Source organism: Coenobita brevimanus, chromosome 101, assembly GCF_032717465.1.
Source record: "Coenobita brevimanus isolate Jiangsu-jjx chromosome 101, ASM3271746v2, whole genome shotgun sequence".
Taxonomy (NCBI): Eukaryota; Metazoa; Arthropoda; class Malacostraca; order Decapoda; family Coenobitidae; genus Coenobita; species Coenobita brevimanus.
The window spans coordinates 29,714,042-29,734,652 of NC_137054.1; the positions used below are offsets into that span (position 1 = coordinate 29,714,042).

Sequence of the window (20,611 nt, forward strand, 5' to 3'; positions counted from 1 at the left end):
TCACGTTCTGCTGTTTCTTTTTCTCTCTCCCACTGCAGAGTCTCATCGACAAACTTACGCAATTGTTCATCGTCAAGTCCAAGTTCACGGCCAACATCCACAATACGCTGCACTTCCATTGCTCAAAATCACTCATTACCCAACACTGAATAAGATCGTCCCTGTTCGGGCGCCAAATTGTAGGGTTCTTGACACTCTATTACCAGCAGGCAATAGAGTGTCAAGCAACTTTGATACATAAATGTATTTACATATTAATTAGTTAATTTACATATTAACAAACATTTATGTCACTGGACCCAAAATACCCAATACCCCAAACAATACACAACTCCTAGGCAAACACGTAAATTCTCGGAGCTCCGTCCTTGGGCTCCACACAGTCCTCAGGGCTCCACACAATCTTCAGGGCGTCCACACAATCCTCGGGGCGTCCACACAATCCTCGGGGCTCCACACAACCCTCGGAGCTCCACACAACCCTCAGGACTCCACACACAATTCTCAGGGCTCCACACAATACGAACCCATGGCGGCATTCACCCCTTCACCACTCTCGAGCGCACACCCACACACACTGGGTGCCCCAGCACAATGCATGCTTCTCTTCCATAAGCCTTATCCACTGGTTCCCAGTCCTTCTACACTGGGGTCAACCGCAGTGGAAGGCTGACTGGGAGGTGTAGCTGAGGGTGTGGTGATCTGCTGCTAGTCTCACCCTGATTGCGGCTGGTGCTCGTCTGCCCTCGTCTCGAGCCAAGATCCTGACGATACCTCCAGAACACAGTTTTCGAGGAGTCAGAGCTGCTATGAACAAAGTTTCGTCAGTGTCTCAGATCTCAGAATTATTAGGCAATCTTATTACACCTTCCTTACTACACCTTGTTAATTAACAGGTAATTTTGTTTCCTTACATGTTTGCAATATGAAATTTGGAGTTTGTGAAGCATTCCTGGTTGTTATCAGCCGTTGGCCCAACGAAGATTGTGCTACTGTTTCTAAACAATACACTGCCTCTACCTGTTTCAAATGTGAGCATTCAACTGTAAAAATAGTGACAGTGAATCATGTGAATATAGTGTGCATCTCTACTGTACATGGAATTGGTGAAATATGTGCAGGAGCTTAGAGGGAGGAGGGAAACCACCCTACAGTCACGACGGAGTGGATACACCATGGTTTTTTGCATTTTTCTCGAAAACTATGAGGCATAGGAGAACATTCCGATATCAAACGAAGGCCCGTGAAATGCTGCATAAGATGATAAAACATAATACTGCAGAGAAAAGTTTTTCGTTACAGCTCCCTGAATAAAAACCCTGTTGGCTGTCAGAAATAGGTTTTACTTTTTTGCTTATTACTCAAAAACCATACCTCATATCAAAATGCTGACAAACCCATTCGAAAGCTAATAAATTCTCTTTCAAATGATGGTACAACATATATAGATTAGTAAACATTCGAGCTATGATGTTGGGAAGTGAGATGAATGTTCCCGAATGTTTATTCACACTGCCCTAACATACGTATAATTTTTCTTTTTTGCTTATCGTGTAGAACAAACATCGACAAATAGGAATATGTGGGTTTTGCAGCAAAATAAATAAGTTTGGGTGTTGAAAACAAGCCGAGAATACACTTTTTGGAGCCTTGGCACGCGGTGGGGGGAGGGGAGAAAGCCAATTTGTTGTGGAACACAAAACTTATTGAAACTCACCGTGAACGAAAGGGTTAAGAGGGGCAGCAGATATCTGCAAATTTTTAACATAGGCAGATGTCTCCGTTACCTAACCCCCATGGATGCTAAGGGAGCACTGTAAATGGTTTCCTGGTCTACAGGAAACCATTTAGCTTGTCACTTAGTGTTAAGTCACCTGTAGAAAGAAGGAAGAGGAAAGAATGAAGGAAAGAAAGACAGAAGAGGAGGGAAGGAAGGAAAGATAGGAGGAAAAGAGGAAAGGGCAGGCACCTGAGGGCAGCACTACATCGAGTCCAGTGACTAAATAGTTAAGACTTTTTTTTTTATGCACAATCATATTTTCCTTATACAATCATTATGATCCCATACGAAGTCTCAATGGTAGATGTATGATCACTATTTTCACTTACATGACTGCCAACACACAAGGTTACAGTCATGCGTTTGTTCCAAGATGGCCTTTGAACTCAATCACTATCAGGTGTGTTAGTGTCAGTGATGGAACATTAGTGTGGTGCTGGAGTTCACATTGCAAGTGAAGTGCAGTGAAGTGAAATAACTACCAGCTTAGGTGTGTAGGAAACTACATTTTAAGCCTATTTTTAGTGGTGAGAAATAAGTGAAGTGCAGTGAAGTGACACAACTACCAGTTTAGGTGAGTTGGAAAGTTGACCATTGACCAAAAGTGTATCCCTACTGAACCCATGTTATAATTTACTCAGTATACAACAAATCATTATGTGATGGAGTTTTTTTCAAATGCACTCTCACCATACAACAAGGGTGTGCTGTATGTATTACTCAGCTATATTTTAAGGTTTATTATTGTTATGCTGTACAGAGCACATGTATGAAATAAGAGTTTTAATCAGACAGATAAATTTATCATCCCCGCAGTAACTCACCCTACTTCACTGTGGTGCTGGGGTGGAGGATGCCTGGCATCTTCAGCCACCACACGCTCAAAGACAGCACTCACTAGCTGCCGGACAGTGGCACTGGCTGTGTTAACCACTGTTGCATCCTTTGTGAAGTGCAATCGAAAACATAGGACTAGTGCCTGAAAGTCAAAACACTTTTGTTAAGATAACCAAAAATACCAGTACATGACATTTAAATACTGCCTACTATTATATCCTCTTGACAAACACCAATAAATACAACACCCTAGTGCTTAAGAGAATGTAGCTATGGCTTTGGGTAATGTCAACATGAAGTCTGTAGACTACAGTAATATGGGTACTTCACCCAACTGCATTTAGAAAGAGGATTATCTGTATCGTGCAACTAGGTGCATGAGGTGTGTGTGTTGTGTGAGAGGTGGCATTAAAGTGAAGACAGCATGGACTATTTGTGAATTATCTTTTGTTATGATTTTCAAGTAGAGTAGGGTAACAGTTAGATCATTATCTGGTTAGATAAATGTTTGTTTTTCCATAAAGTGTAGCTCCTGTGCAATGCATTAAGAAGGATCATGAAGAATACTATTTGTCTGAAGGCTTTGGGTAGTTCCAGTGTTTTGTGTTTGTAAGTCACTTGGTGTGGTTTCTAGAAGTAGTGTGGAGATGGGATGGCTGTAGTAGTCATCAGATTGTAAAAAGTATATGTTTGTGTTTGAATGTCTTAGTGTTTTGATGAGATGGAGCAGACTGAGATGGTATGGGCATATGGAGAGGATGGAGGATGACAACTGGCTGCAAAGGGTGACAAGTGAGAACACTGAGGGCACATCTGTGAGAGGCACAAAAAAAAAACCTAGGACAAGGTCATAGGGTATCACTTCAGGGATAAGGTACTGAATAGGGAGGCTGTCAGAGATGGAGCAGTGTGGACAGCTGCCATTAGGTGATCAAGGTCAATGCAAGCAAGCATGCTGGAGCCTTTATAAATGAAACAAAATTAGCTGTACAAGTAGTATAATAAGGAGATGTTGAAATATTTTCAAAGTGTTCTGGGTAGCATACAAAATCTGTTTGGTTATTCTTTATTTGTGGAAAATGGTGGTATAACACATGCAGCACTTACAAGAGTGGGATGGATCATATGTTAAAGAAATAAACTATATGCCTCTCATGGTCAGCTGATCATTCACTGGGAGAATTCATTCTTACTGTTAATGACACCAAAGGCATAGCTGTTGTGACTGTTAATGTTTGTGTTATGCATCTAAGCATGTATCTATGCTAAAAAAGTATTTCATGAAAGCCTTATCCAATCTGGATCAAAACTGACACATATACTTTACTGTGTGTGAGTCTAGGAAGAAGCTGTTTGATTCTGGTGCAAATTGATCAAAGGTCAAGGTTGAAGTTCAGGATGCAGAAAATATCACATAAATGTCTAAGCCAAGATAACTAAAAACTGGCACTACTGCACGTGCAGTTATGGGAAAAGTGATTTGGTTTTGGTGTAACCAATCTAAGGTCAAGGTCACAAGTCATGGTTAAACTTCAGAGTGCAGAAAGCCTCTCATAAATGCCTAATATGATTTGGATCAAACTGAGCACAAAGATTGTGTCAGAATAGGATCAACTGATTTTATTTTGGTGCACACTGATCAAAGGTCAAGGTCTTGAGTCAAGGACAAAGTTCAAGAACATCAATGAGCACCCCAGGTCCCCTCTCCAACTGCTGTTGTTAGGCAAACTCATGATCAGCTCTGACTGTAAAGACGACTTACTCAACCAGGATGAACCACGGTGCCAGCACACATGAAACGATGTGCTGTTTTCTTAACTGTGTGGCTATTGGACAGCGTCATCATACATGTATTTGCAAGATGTGTATATGTGCTTTGTACTGCTGCATCTAGTCTATGTTTGCATAGGAGTAGTAATGAGTGGTGTCCACAATGCATTAGTTAGCTCCACCTCCCTGCCTGACCACTCATCACATTTCTGAGTTATTTATGGGTTGGGGTTTTGTTTTGATTACGTGCATGGGACCACAGCACTGGCTGGTCATGAAGCACGGATCTGATGTTTGTCTCTGCCTGGATGTACTGCAGGTGGAATGTTGTAACTTATGTAGTTACTTGTTAAGATTGCTGGTATCAGTCTGGGTGGCGTATGGTTGTGTATGTAATGACATGGGTGTTGCGGGCTGTTGTGTGCTTATGTAGTAAACTTTGTTCCTCTCACGTCTTTACAGACCTTTGACTAAAAAATTTTACTTCAATCTCTAGGTATTCTATAGGAATTTTTCATATGTATGTGGTTATAACAGAGCACTTGTTTGCCTATTTTTGCACTGGAGAGTGTTCTTATGTGTGTGTTTAACAACCTGGGTGCTTGAGGGAGTCTAAATAGCCTATTATTAATCCTGTATATTGTATACTCTCATGATATGCATACTGTGCTTCTGCATTTCCAATTTTGACATTCATGGGAGGGTAGCAAAAAAATTTTCTATCTGTACAATCATGGTTATTAATCCATGCAACATTTGTTCGGGAAAATTCTCAGCAAAGCAAACAATATGCTGCTCGCTCATAAACATTCTTACACATTCAACAATGAACACTACTGATGCACTGAGTATGTGTACAGTGATTTCTAAAGCAGAGTGTTTGCAGTGTATGTTGGAGACTGAATAAGTGGGTTTACAATTACATGTTGGAGTGTGCATAAAGTGTGCGTGTATAAAGTTTAATTTTTATACTGAACAGTAAAAGTCCATTAATCCGAACACGGATAATCCGAAAATCCCAATAATCTGAACTTCTGAAGAAGGCTGACAAACACTCCAAAAGTAAAAAAAAATCAAAATAAAAAAATTCAAACTGGGCACCAAATGCGCTGAAGTGCTGAGCAGTGTGGTCATGGATCAGGTAATGCATGGAATGGCAACTCCTCGTAAACAACTGACCACTTTTGGATCTGCACCGTAGACTTAAGGAATTTTCCACAGTAATACACATTAAGTTTTTGTGCTTTTACAATATGTGTATATTATTATTAACCCTGGTCTTACTCACTCTAACTGGATTTACCTGCCTACAACTGCTGTTTTCAACACTACACAGTACTGGTGAGTTAAACGACCCATAACATCTCTTAATTTACCTGTTACAGTTTGTGTCTTCATTAATACATTATTAAGTAAAAAATTTGTGTAATACGTAAAGTGATGTTAATACATGCCCTATTGTACTATGAATGAATGACAAGTGATCCATTCAGTAAAATTTCAGTTTAAAAATGAAATTAAGTGTCTTAGGGGTCCCACCCAAAAATCCGAAAAATCTGATAATCCGAATGATTCTCGGTCCACAGCCATTTGGATTAATGGACTTTTACTGTACATGGTATTCATGTAATGTTGGGTGTAAAGGTAAACACATGGACTACAGCTAGGACGCCAAAACAATATTTATGTTTTCATCTGTAAAATCAGTATAATCTATCTATCTATCTATAGCCCGACGCCCTAATCCTGCAAAGGGTGGCCGCAGACAAAATGCCTCCAAGTCACTCTGTCACCCACCATTTGACTCCCCTCCCCCCAACTCACCCCCCCCTCCCTCATATACCTCTCAACTCCATCCCTCCACCTCATCCTCGGTCTACCCCTCCCTCTCCCTCCCTCCACCTCACCTACATACACCCTCTTAGTCAGTCTTTCATTCTCCATTCTCTCCACATGTCCAAACCACCTCAGTGTATTTCTCCTAATCTTTTCAACCACATCCACATCTACCCCAAAACGTTCCTTCACTTCTTCATTCGTCAACCTGTCCCTCCACGTCACTCCACATGCTCCTGTCAAGTAACTCATTTCCACTGCTCTCACTCTTGACTTGTTCCCCTCTTGCAATGTCCACGCCTCGCTTCCATACGTCAGGGTAGGGATCACAATACCATCATGCAGTGACTTCTTAACATCCATACTCACCTCCCTATTTCTCATCACTGCTTTCAGTGTACCAACAACCTTTCTTCCCTGCTGTATGGTCACCTCAGTACCAAATTCTTGTAAATTCAGAAACCCTACTGACAAGTTATCAAAAATATGAAGTCTATGAATATTACTGTTATTGAGTTTTATCTAGGTTTATGAATCATGCAGAAGTTCAACTTGGTCTGGAATTATTGAGCTCTAAATGAATGAACTACAATAAACTTGTTTTTTTTTTTTTTTTTTTTTTATTTAACCCGTACAGCGTCGCGGTGGTATATATACCACCTGAGCTCCCAGTGACTAGAGCGTTGCGGTGGTATATATACCACCTCATATTCGCGCACTTGTAGTAAGTCTTTACATGTCGTGACAGTGTGAACGCGACCTTCTATGAACACCATTGTTTCATTCCACTGTCTCACTGTACAACCTGACCCCTCCAGGTCTCCCTTACCCCCTCCTTGGCCTACCTAGGCCACCACTCTGAGTTGAGCTTTTACGCTGTCAAGATGTCTCAAGCTCGTCGTTCCGGTCTCTCCCAAGAAGAAATAGACAAAGCTCTAGACGATACTGTATCGTCTAAGATGAGTGAAAGTGTGGTATATGCTGATAGCGATGCATCATTAGTGGATAGTGATAGTGAGGATGAGTATTTACTGTACCTCCTAATAACGAAAGTGAAACATCAGAATCTAGTACATTTTTTTAATAGTATACTGTACTTCAAGCATTTTGGTTGTTTATGTAAGCATTGAATACAAAAATGTAAGCCTAGAATGGTCATAACTGCATTTTTATTTCCCCCCACCAAATATACGTAAAATCTCTGAAGTCTACGGGATGGGAATGAAAAGTAAGCATTCTTATATACGAAAAAAAAAAGTATTTCCTTGTGGATTTGAGTGACGATCTGTGAAACTCATGTTTTTTTTTTTTTTTTACCTATTTATTAGTATTCCTTTTTTCCAAATACCTTACTTTTCTGTTACAGTAACTTTTCTCTAATTTCTATACCTTTCATCTGCATTTTATGTTACATTTTTATGCCTACAATATATAATATATCAAGATATGTATATTTTGTGAATAGTTTAGTCTATTGTAAGTATTTTGGTATCTTAGACATGTGTAGTAAATGGATAAGGCTTACGAAAATCGTTGTTGACTAGCCGCGACTGAATTACGTAAGGGCTGTAAAACTCAATGGGGGAAAAAAAAAAACGTAATTTTCGGCAATGCCCGACGTGGGAAAAAAAAACAATCTTCGAGTTGAAAACAAACGTTTTCATGAATGAAACTCATGTTTTTTCAGCATTTCTGACCCATCTAGCCAATAAAATTTTTTTCCATAGTCCCGACGCTGGGCGTGTACATATGAGCCAAATCAGCCGACGCTGTACGGGTTAATCCAAAGGTGATGTTTCTGTAAGTTTCAAAGCACTATGCTTACAATTTGTGCTGATGCGATGCTGTTTGTGGGACATGAGCAGGTCATGTGTGATGTGTATTTTAACATTCGCAGGTGTCTCTGTTACCTAACCCCAGTGGATGTTAAGGGAGCACTGTACATAAATATATATATACATATACAATATATATATATATATATATATATATATATAAAGTATATACATATATATATATATATATTTTTAAATTATATATATATATATATATATATATATATATATATATATATACAGTCAACCCTCTGCTATAATGGGTCTTGCTATCACGAGCACCTAAAATGCTGCCAAAACACGTCTATCGCGGTCAAAATGCACGCTATCACGAAAAAATGGAAAAGAAAAAATTGAAAAAGTTTCAAAAAGCCCGCGCAAAGCGTCATCACCCAGAGCGGAGGGTTCCCGCACTCGTCGGTTGTGACGTCACGGCACTGTGATTGGCCACGAACCGGGGAACGATCCCCTGGGACTTAACAAGCGCGACCAGTGGGTCACAGGTGTGGACAGAAGCCATTTTAAGTGCTAGCACAATGGCAGACACACCTCGGCCTCGTCCTCCTACCATTGCACAACGTAATGCGGCAGCACCTAAAAGGGAAATTAAAAGACGAAAGAACTTAAATTACGCGCAGAAACTCGAGATAGTGAAGTTAATATACAAGGGAGAAACAAAAGTCAGTGTGGGAAAGAAATTCGGGATAAATGAATCGACAGTGCGTGGTATTTACCGACAGCGTGACCATATCAAGGCCCATATGAAACTTGCCCCATCAGAGGCAGGTGCTCAGGCTATGCGAAGTGGAAATCAATTGCTCCTCAAGACTGAACAACTGCTACACCGATATCTGGAGAGGCAGGCGAAGCGGAACTTAGCAGCTGATACACATGAAATTACGGAGACTGCCAAGGAAATATATGTGTCTGTGGCTTGTAAGATGTGTGTTGAACAACCACCATTGTTTCTAGCATCAAAAGGATGGGTAGACAAGTTTATGTTACGGCATAAAGTGAAAAGTGTGAAAATATCGGGAGAAGCAGCAAGTGGGGACACGAGTGCTGCGCGTGATTACCCAGAATCGCTGAGGAAAATTATCCAGGAAGGTATGTACACTCCCATTCAGATTTTTAATATGGATGAAACGAATTTTTACTGGAAAACAATGCCTCACCGAACATTCATCACTGCCAAGTCAGAAAAAGTTTGTGGTAGGAAAAAGGTGTGATTCACCCTTCTGCTCGCTATGAATGCGTCAGGAACATGTCTCCTGAAACCTACAGTTGTGCATCGTGCTAAAAGACCCAGGGCCTACAAAGAATACAACATGGACAAATTAAATGTGCACTGGATGACATCAAAGAAGGGGTATATGTCTGTCAAGCTTTCCAGCGACTGGTTAAAAGATTTGTTCATTCCCCAAGTGGAAAATTATTGCAAGGAAAACAACGTAAGGTTCAACATTCTCCTGCTTCTCCACAATGCCCCTGGACATTCACCACTTCTAAGGGACACGCATCCTAATGTAAGGGTTGAGTTTCTGCCACCAAACATAACTGCCTTGATCCAGCCCCTCGACCAGGAGGTCATATCAGTTGTGAAGGCTTCTTATTCTGCAAGGCAGTTTAGGCAGATACGGCAGGCAACACAAGACACTGCCCTTATCCAGCAGTTGCTTGATAGTGAGGATGAAGATGAGGCCATGATTCAAGGGGATAATGAGTCGGAACAAAAAGTGATTCGTTATTGGAAAAATTACAGTGTGAAACAGGCTATTGACTTGATGGTAGACTGCTGGAACAATGTTACTCCTGCCACTATTCACCATGCCTGGCATAACATTTTGGAGGGTCTGCCTGGGGACTGTCACGTGGCGGTATCTGGTAACCCACAGACAATTGAGGCAGAGGTTGAGGCAGCAGCGGCGGAGGCAAGGCAAATTCCCGGAGCTGGCTTTGCTGATACTACTGGCCAGGATATTCGGGAAATGATACAGCCTCCTCCAGTTACTGCCGATGAAATAATTGAAGAAGATGAGGAGACACAGGAATAGGACATCGCAGGAGAGGATGAGTAGGTTGTTTACTGTATTTTTATTTATTCATTTATTTATTTTTATTTATTCATTCAAGTAAGATGGAGGAATAGAAGAAGGGAAAGACAAGAGGAAGGAGTAGTTGTAAGGAGAGTGGAAAGGTTATAAGAGGATGAGAAAAAGGCAGAGTATAAGAGAGAAGTGGAGGAACGATTGGGCAAATATGAATTGGAGCAGATGGGAGACGTGGAAGGTGTGTGTAGGATATTTACAGAAGAAATATGTGCAGCATGTAATGTGGTGTGTGGAAGGAAGAGAAGACAGAGGGTGGTGCAAGGAACAGCGTGGTGGACTGAAGAGGTGAGACAGGCTGTGGCACAAAAGAAGAAAGCATACAACGAATGGATGAGAAATAGGGGCGTGGAAGATGTTGAGAGGCGGAAGAGAGAGTTATATGTAAAAAGAAAGAGAGAGGTGAAAAGATTAGAAAGAGAGAGTAAGAAGAGAGTGGATGAGGAATTTGGAAGGAATTTGAGTGTAAAGTGGAGGGACTGTACGAAAATGTTCTGGAAAGAGGTGAAAAGAGTAAGACAGGGTGGAAGTGAAGTTAGCAGAGGAGTGAAAGATAAAAATGGTAGATTACTCGTGGAGAAGGGAGAAAAAGTGAGCAGATGGAGAGAACACTTTAAGGAATTGTTGAACATAGAGGATGGAAGTAATGCGAGTATAAGTGGCTGGGGAATGGCTGGGAGGAGGAGGGAGGTGAGAAGACAGGAAGAAATCAGTATGATAGAAGTTGTGGAAGCAATGAAGAAAGTTAAATCGGGGAAAGCCCCAGGAATTGATGGAGTGTGTGGTGAAATGCTGAAGCATGGGGGAGAGATAGTAGTAGAATGGATGTGGAAGATGTGCAGATTGGCCTGGGAGGAAGATAGAGTCCCGGAGGAGTGGTAGTCAGGTATAATTATTCCCTTGTACAAAGGAAAAGGGGAAAAAGAAGTGTGTGGTAATCATAGGGGCATTTGTCTTCTTAGTATAACAGGAAAAGTGTATGGTAGGATACTTATTGACTGAGTTAGAGAAAGAACAGAGAAATTAGTTGGAGAAGAAAAAGGAGGCTTTAGGAAGGGAAAAGGTTGTGTAGATCAGATATTCATTCTTAGATCTTTAGTGGAAAAGTTTCTAGAGAAGGGAAAGAAGTTGTATGCGGTTTTCATGGATTTGGAGAAAGCATATGACAGGGTGGATAGAAAAGTATTATGGAAAGTGTTAAGAATATATGGAGTAAATGGGATGTTGTTGAATGCTGTGAAGAGTATGTACGATGGTGCGAAGGCTGCAGTGCGTGTGGATGGTGAACTAAGTGAATTTTTCTCTTTGGAGGTTGGGTTGAAACAGGGATGTGACATGTCTCCATGGTTGTTCAATCTGTACATGGATGGGGTAATAAAAGAGGTACAAGGTAGGGTAGTGGATGTTGGAGTGGCCCTGGTGAGAGAGGATGGTGTTTGGAAACTCCCTGTACTGTTGTTTGCAGATGATACTGTGTTGTTGAGTGAAGACGAAGGGGAGCTGCAAGGCTTGGTGGATGAGTTTGGGAGAGTGTGTAAGAAACGGAATCTAAAGGTGAATGTAGGGAAGAGTAAAGTGATGGTCTTCGAGAGTGAAGTCAGTGAATGTACAGCGAGGTTGGATGGTGAGGAATTGGAAAATGTGAGTACGTTTAAGTACTTGGGTAGTGTGATCAGTAAGGATGGAGGTTTGGAGGGTGAAGTGCTTGAAAGGGTACAGCAGGGAAGACAGGTTGCTGGTTCTTTGAAAGCAGTGATAAGAAACAGGGAAGTAAGCATGGAAGTGAAAAAGTTACTACATGACGGTATTGTGATACCAACTCTAACGTATGGATGTAAAGCTTGGACATTGTTGGAGGGACACAAGTCAAGAGTGAGAGCAGTGGAAATGAGTTATTTAAGAGGAGCCTGTGGAGTCACATGGAGAGACAGGCTGACGAATGAGAATGTGGATGTGATAGGAAGTGTTATGAGGAACACACTGAAGTGGTTTGGCCATGTGGAGAGGATGGAGGGTGAAAGACTGACGAAGAGAGTGTATGTGAGTGAGGTGGAGGGGGGAAGGGGGAGGGGGAGGCCGAGGATGAGATGGAGGGATGGGGTGGAGAGGTATATGAGTGAGGGGGGTGTGAGTTGGGAGCAGGGCAGTAAAATGGCGGGGGACAGAACGACGTGGAGGGGATTTGTTTGTGGCCACCCCAAATGGGATTGAGGCATCAGGCAATAGATAGATATATAGATTTAAATCAACACCAACTGAAAATATTCATTAACATTATTTTTGGTGCTCAGGTGGTTATTACACTATTTTATGCAACTGCAGAGGTTCACCATATAAATGCTGGGTACAATGCTTGACTGTACTTTTAACTAACTTAGGTACAACTTTCAAACATGCACTAACATCCATGGAAATGCCCATACAATTTAAGAAATTGCATTACCTTATTCTGTGAAGAAAGTGGTTTTTTCAGAAGGGAAGAAAAGCATTTAAAGGCAGCTGATTTTTGGCTAAAACCAACTCCTGCTCACAAGTTTTTCAGGTCTGAACTTCTAAACAGTTTAGTGATTACACACTAATAGCAGATAAGACCACAAACTTAGCGTACACATAATTATCATTAACCCCTTTGCCACAAGCTTAACACCTTCACCACTTTCCCAAGAGCTTAACACCTTCATCATTTCACCATGAGCTCATCTTTCCACTAGCGCCATATCAACGTAATAGGATGTTATCATTATCATTATCATTATCATCATCATCAACATCCAGACCTCCTTTCCCACTCTAGTGCAGGGTGAGAAGTAGCAACATCCAGACAGCTCAGGCTGCCCAATTCAATGGGCCACGCTTCCATTCACACATCACTCAAGCCCCCGGAACCCTGGCTCTATCCGATATGCTAAAAACTTTCACCACATTCCGTAACTTCACATAAATGTATCCCAATAGTAAAGCACTGACTTCTGATGTCCTGAGTATATCCTCATATTCTACTACTCTACTACCTAGAAATGATGTACAGGGTATGTCATCATGGTGAAGGGGTTAAAAGGTTTTTAAAAAATCCTGCAGCCTTCACATTACCCTTCCCATTCTTACAAACCTTTGCTAGACTGTGACCCTGGATTGATGGGCTAGTGGTGAGCAAAAGGGTGACAGTTTGCAAGACTTTCAGCTCCTCCACTCCAGACTCCATCAACATCCACAAAGTTTCAACAACATGCTCTCCACTGGATGCATCAACAACAGCCGCCACAATGAGACGCTGCATCAGACTCAGCGACAGCTGTGGGGCACATAGTTTATGTGTTAAATAAGCTGGAAGGTCAGTAGTGAACTGAATACTAAAAGGTGATGGTTGGGCTACATTATAGTTCACTATAAACAGCTAATAACACAGCAAAAAATCAACAGAAAATTTTAAAAATTCACTTAGGACTAGCTTAAAGTATAATTTGGTCCAATGAAATACATATGATAACAATCTGTTATCATACCAATATAATGAACTGTTTTATTGCGAACTTCAGATAAAACGAACAGCCAAATCACGACTGAACTTCCCCAGGATTTTGTGAAAAAAGTTCAATAAATGAGGGGGAAGTTCAGGAATCAGCCCACGGTGACAACAGCATCCATTCTTGGCAAACAAAGTGTAATTCAACAGCATCCTTTCCTGGGAATGTAAGTGAGTAAATGGGGAATATGTCGTCCTGTCTCAGCTACCTCCCTTTCCTTGGGGGAAGCAGCCTAGGTATACAGATAGATAGACAGTAAGTGTACTGGAACAGTACTACATTATACTGTACTCTTATTATAAGTATTGCATTTATATGTACAACTTCATATATATATATATATATATATATATATATATATCTATCTATCTATCTATCTATATATATACATACAGTACCCTTGGCAAGTTGTTCAAGAGAAGCCTGTGGAGTCACATGGAGAGACAGGCTGACTAATGAGGATATAAAGGAACGTTGTGGTGTGGATGTGGATGTGATAGGAAGCGTTAGGAGGAACACACTGAGGTGGTTTGGCCATGTGGAGAGGATGGAGGGTGAAAGACTGACGAAGAGAGTGTATGTGAGTGAGGTGGAGGGGGGAAGAGGGAGGGGGGAGGCCGAGGATGAGATGGAGGGATGGGGTGGAGAGGTATATGGGAGAGAGGGGTGTGAGTTGGGAGCAGGGCAGTGAAATGGCGGGGGACAGGGTGACGTGGAGGCGATTTGTTTGTGGTCACCCCGAACGGGATTGAGGCATCTGGCAATAGATATATATATATATATATATATACAGCAAGCTCACCCCCAACGCGTGGTTTTCGTTTCTAACGTGGCGCGTTCAGCACGAAACCGAGTAAGTTTTAACTACTCCTTATTTTGCTCCCTAGATCTCCTAAACGTGGTCTTGTGCTGTTATCTGCCATTGGTAATCAATATGAAGCCCTTTAAGTGGTTAGACGGTTTATTTAATGTTACAACTTACAAATCCAGTACTGCACAACAAAACTTCAACATACAAATACGTAAACACAAGGCAACACTCCGATGCCGACTGGTTTCGGCATCGGAGTGTTGCCTTGTGTTTACGTATTCATATGTCGAAGTTTTGCTGTGCAGTACTGTATTTGTAAGTTATAACATTAAATAAACCGTCTAACCACTTAAAGTGCTTCATATTGATTACCAATGGCAGATAACAGCAAAATACCACATTTAGGGAGTCTAGGGAGAAAAATGGTTTCTGGGCTATTCGCTGTCAAGCCAGTTCACCGTCACAACAATAACAAGACAACATGGACTTTGATGGATCCCCCTGAAATATAGTTATTAAAGTATTGATTAATTAATAATAAGTATATTTATAAAAATATTTATTAATTAATATATTTATAGAATGACGGGGAACCATACAGGGTGCGAATTGTTCTGATAGGGAATCGTTCATGCTTTGACGGGGAATTGACATGATGGCGAATTGTCTTGGAACCCACCGATCGTGTGTAATCTATAACTGGTTACAAGGCTTTATTTAATGCTTTAACTTTCTTTAAGTGCTTTAACTTACAAGTGCATACCAGAATAGTAAATATTTAACTTACAAATACAGCACTGAGGAAAAGCAGTACAGCGAATCACATCACGTGATCAAAACAAACCGTGCGTGCTGAGCTGATGTTCGAGGATTTGGCCTATCAAAGGCCTCTCTTGCGTAAATATATAGTTTTCGTAATGGTTCTTTAATCTTACGTTATCTAATACATATCCCAGCACTAACCGTGTATAATTGCGAGCGCGTTCGGCGAGAACGTGTTCCGGGCGAGTTTCCTGTATATATATATATATAGGTAAGCCCTTAATTCACGTGAACTTTTTTCACGCGATTTCGGTTATCCACGAATTTTTCGTACAATAATTAAAACAAAATTACAGTATTCAAATAAATAATTTTAATATACAAGAGAAATAAATAAAATATAAAAATGCCTACCTGCTGCCCGTGTGCATACATATATGTATGTGTGTGTCTGTGTGTGTGTGTGTGTGATAGGGATGTTCTACGTACGATAATTATCGTATATGTACTATAATTTGGGGTGCTTGTACGATGTACGATATCACATTCAAAATATACGATAATTTTTGTCTATTTCAGCTTCCCTAGATTTTTTTAAATATATACTAGGTTAACAACACTCAGTATTCCCGCCACACAGTTCATTGTGCCCACACCCCAGTAACCCACGCTTCCCCTGAGTCACTCAGGAAATTCTTTTCCCCTCCCAGTCCCATGGGAGGTCAGGGCCAAGCCCGGCCGACCCCATAAATGTCAAGAACTTAGAAGTTCAAACTTTACTTGGTGCATCAAAGAATCAGGCACATCTTGCTCAGCATTTAAACCAACACATGAAATGCTAAACAGAATGAATAATCAGACTTTGTATTCAGAGGAGTGTGAAGAAAGTGAAGTAGGCCTATGTATCCCATCGGACTCGGAATGAAAATGCAATCAATGAAAATGTAGACGCTAATATTTTTAAGAACAATCATTTTTTTCTGCATAACTATGTTAAATAAGTAATTTCATTGTACCATAAAATACCTATGAATTAAAAATGAACAAGTTATTCATTGTTTTATTTGAAAATTTACCTGTACGATAATTTTAGGGTAAGATACGATAATTTTCATGCTACGGTACGATATATTGGGTCTCTGGGCAGAACATCCCTGGGCCGGGTCGGTCCACACAGTCAGTTTGATTCCGACGGTCGAACCATGCATGACTCGCGAATCGTTATTTGTGGCTTATTTTTCTGCCTTCCAGTGATTGCTTGCCTTGTCTGCCAACCTGGGGCCTAAGGATAGTGCTAGTGATGCATGTGGTAACACACCAAAACGGACTCGTAAAGTGATGTTGCTGACAGAGAAAGTTAAAGTGTTGGACAAACTTAAGGGAGGAATGTCGGCGACAATTCTCCGTCAGGACGATTCCCCGTCATTTATTTACATACCAGTTTATTTAGCAAGTACGGTACACTAGTTTTTTACTTATATGAGTTATAAAATCTCCCTGAAAATTAGTTATTAAAGTATTAATTAATCAATAATAAGTATAATTACAGAATGACAAGGAATCGCCCATGTTCTGATGGTGGATTGACTTCATGGTGAATTGTCTCTGAACCGTGTGTTTGGGGTGAGTCAACTGTTCTTACAATAAAGAAGACAGAACGCAGCATACGGGAGTCAGTGAGGTCTAGTGCACCAGACTGTGCTAAAGTGTCTCCACCTACGCCTGTGGACTGGTTTGGAACCGTATGTTTGGGGTGCAGTGTTGCCAGGTGTCAGCCCTAAAATATGTGTAGTTTCGGTCAGAAAATTTTTGTGGATTTAAGAAAATTTCTTTATACCAAAAGTGACCATCATGACAAGAAAATACACTAATAATGGTGATTACGAATGACAGGACTTTATAAACGCAAGATAATTTTAATATGCAAAACGAAATATGACACTTGGCCTGTGAATATCTTAATCATTACAAAATTTATGGAGCCAAAAAAAAAAAAAAAAAAAAAAAAAAAAAATCCATCTAAACAAATATTTTGTGACATACCCGTTATAATTTCAACGTATATATCTCAATCAATTCACAATCCACGGCCAAAAAAATTATAATAATAATCTGTAAACATTAATTACCGGTAGGTATTTTGTGACTAATAACCATGATAATTTATTGTATACCTCAGAATATAAACACAGCTTGGCATGAGTGAGTCTCAATCAATAAAACAGCTAGGGGAAAAAAAAAATCCATCAGTAAATATATACTAGATATTTGGTGATTAATACCTTTGCAAGTACTGCATAATATAAATAAAAAATAAAGTTCTCTTTACCTTTCCATGTTTCAAAAAGACGACACTCGACTCTATTATTTTTCATTTCTTCTACTCACTAGTCACATCAGTTACTACCTCGAGTCAAAGACTGTACCAATATTTAGTATCAGATCGATTAAAACCACGATTCACGTGTATTTTGACTGTTTTCAAAAAATCCTGTCAGATTTCTGTAAACTTTTCTGTAGATTTCCAAAATTTCTGTAAATTTTGCCTAACAACATCAAAATATCTGTAGAAATACAGATATTTCTGTAGACCTGGCAACACTGTTGGGGTGAATGAGAACTATTTGGACAATAAAAAAGGCAGAATGTAGCATATGGGAGGCAGTGAGGGTTTGGCACTAGACTGCTGAAGTGTCTCCACCTACACTTGTGCTTGTCAGGTTTCAGTGTTAAATTTCTTACATTTTCATTGTTTTTCATACTTATAGTTTATAAGGTGTATGTAATGCATAAACAGTATTATTCAGATGTAATATACTTAGTAGACATGCGTAATTATGTGCACACAAGAGCAGAATGTATACACGAATTTACCACATACACGGAGGGTCTGGGAACGTAACCCTCGTGTGAATTAAGGGCTTACCTGTATGTATATATACTGTGTATATATATATATATATATATATATATATATATATATATACATACTGTATATTTTTATATATATATATATATATATATATATATATATATATATATATACTGTATTTATATGTATATATATATATATATATATATATATACTGTATATATATATATATATATATATATATATATATATATATATATCATCATCAGCCATTACAAGTCCACTGCTGAACAAAGGCCTCCCCCAACCTTCTCCACGAATTCTTTGACTGAGCCAAACTTTGCCACGTTTTCCCTGCAAATTTCTCTATCTCATCTCTCCACTTCCTGTCTGGCCTTTTTCTGCTACTATTACCATCTCTTGGTGTCCAGTCAGACAACCTCTTGCTCCATCGACTATCCCTTGTTCTTGCTACATGACCTGCCCACCTCCATTTCTGTTCTTTTATAACTTCTATAATATCTTTGACTTTAGTCTACTCTCTCACCCAAGTTGATCTTTTCCTGTCTCTTAAAGATATTCCCAACACTGACCTTTCCATTGCTCTCTCAGAACGAATTAATTTATTTTCCATCGATTTTGTCAGTTTCCAAGTCTCACAACCATATGTCATAGCTGGAATTATACATTCGCTATATACTTTCCGTTTCATACAAACTGGCAAGCTACTTTTCATAATGTGTCTATGTTTACCGAAAGCTTTCCATCCAATTGTAATGCGTTTTTTTATTTCGCTATCATGATCTTTCGTTAATTTTAGTATTTGTCCCAGGTAATTGTACTCCTCAACTTCTTTAAGAATTTCTTCACTTATTCTTATGACGCTCTTTGGTGTTTGAGGATTAAACATTACTTTAGTTTTACTCCGGTTCATCTTTAGCCCTACTTTGAGACTTTCTCTGTTCAGGTCATTTCATTTCTTGCAACATCTCCGCTGTTTCTGAGATTAGGACAATGTCATCTGCAAATCTTAAATGGTTTAGCTTTTCTCCATCTATGTTTACTCCTTTGTTTTCACAGTCTAGCTTTCTGAAAATACTTTCTAGGTATGCTGTAAATAACTTTGGTGAAATTGTATCTCCCTGATGCACGCCCTTCTCAATCTTAATTTTCTCTGAGTTCTTATGTAATTTAACTGTAGCAGTTCCCTCTTTATATATGTTTTCGAGCAGTTTTACAGTGTTCTCATTCACTCCTTGTTCTCGCAAGGAATTTATAATTGCTATGTGCTCCACTGAGTCGAAAGCCTTTTCGCAATCAACAAAACCTGAGCACAATCAACAAAACCTAAGCACAGTGGTTTATTATATTCTGTAGTTTTCTCAATTAGCTGATTCATTGTGCGCAGATGATCAGTGGTCTAATACCCGCATCGGAATTCTGCCTGTTCACGAGGTTGGTTTTCCTCCAAATTTGTAGCTATTCTGTTTGTAAGGACTTTAGTGAAAAGTTTGTAAATGACTGATAGCAAGCTAATGGGTTGATAGTTACTAAGGTCTTTTGAGTCGCCTTTTTTACAAAGTAGAATAAAAATTGCATTACACCATGTTTTGGGAATTTTCTTCTGTTTTATACATTGGGTAAATAAGTGAGCAAGCCTAGTTTGTACTTCTGCTCGTGCATCCAACAGTAAATCTGCTACTATTCCATCTTCTCCCGGAGCCTTCCCTCTTTTCATATTTTTAAGAGAAATATTTACTTCGTCTGGTGTTATCTCAAGTATTTCACTTGTGTCAACAGAAAACATTGGTACTACTGTCTTTGATGCATACAGTTCTTTGTAAAATTCTTTAACTCGCTTCAGCATCATATTTCTGCATTTAGTGGCTTCACCGTTTTTGTCTTAGAGTGATGTAATTTGTTGCTTTCCAAGTGCCATTTTATTTCGGACCTGCTTCAGACTTTTTCCTTTTTTGATGGTTTCTTTGATTTGATCCATGTTTCTCTTTCTTTTTTCTTCTCTTTGTCTTTTGTTGATAAACTTATTTAATTCCGCTCGTTCTATTTCATCTTTCTTTGTTTTTACTTTCATTACCTTTCTTTTTTTCATAAGCTCAAGTGTCTTCTCTGAATACTTCCCGGCTTTGGTCATATTAGGTTTTCCTACTACCTCCGCTGATTCTTTTAGCACTTTTGTTAGTCTGTCATTCAACTCATCAATGTCACATTCAGCATTACTGAAAGCCTGAAATCTGTTCCTTATTTCCAAATGAAAAGCTGCTTTGTTTTCGCTGAGTTTTATTGGGCATATCTTTTTGTCTTTAATCATCTCCTTTCTTTCACTTTTGAAACTGAATCTTGCTGTGCAACCCACTATTCTATGGTCACTTCCAATATTTACTTTGTTGATAACTGTGACGTTTGTGATCGTGTTATTCTTATTTGCTATAATGAAGTCGATTTCATTCTTTGTTTC

General features: G+C 39.6%; 1 protein-coding gene across 1 annotated transcript in view; it reads right to left on the minus strand.

The window, feature by feature from the left end:
- The window catches only part of LOC145414995 (protein MON2 homolog), a 570,120-nt gene that overhangs the window by 541,212 nt on the left and 8,297 nt on the right, over window positions 1-20,611 (minus strand). The window contains exons 3-4 of the mRNA XM_080284414.1: window positions 13,276-13,458; window positions 2,638-2,759 (exon numbers count right to left, since the gene is read on the minus strand). Of these exons, the coding sequence (XP_080140540.1) occupies window positions 2,638-2,759; window positions 13,276-13,458 (305 nt within the window). The remainder of the gene's footprint in view (window positions 1-2,637; window positions 2,760-13,275; window positions 13,459-20,611) is intronic.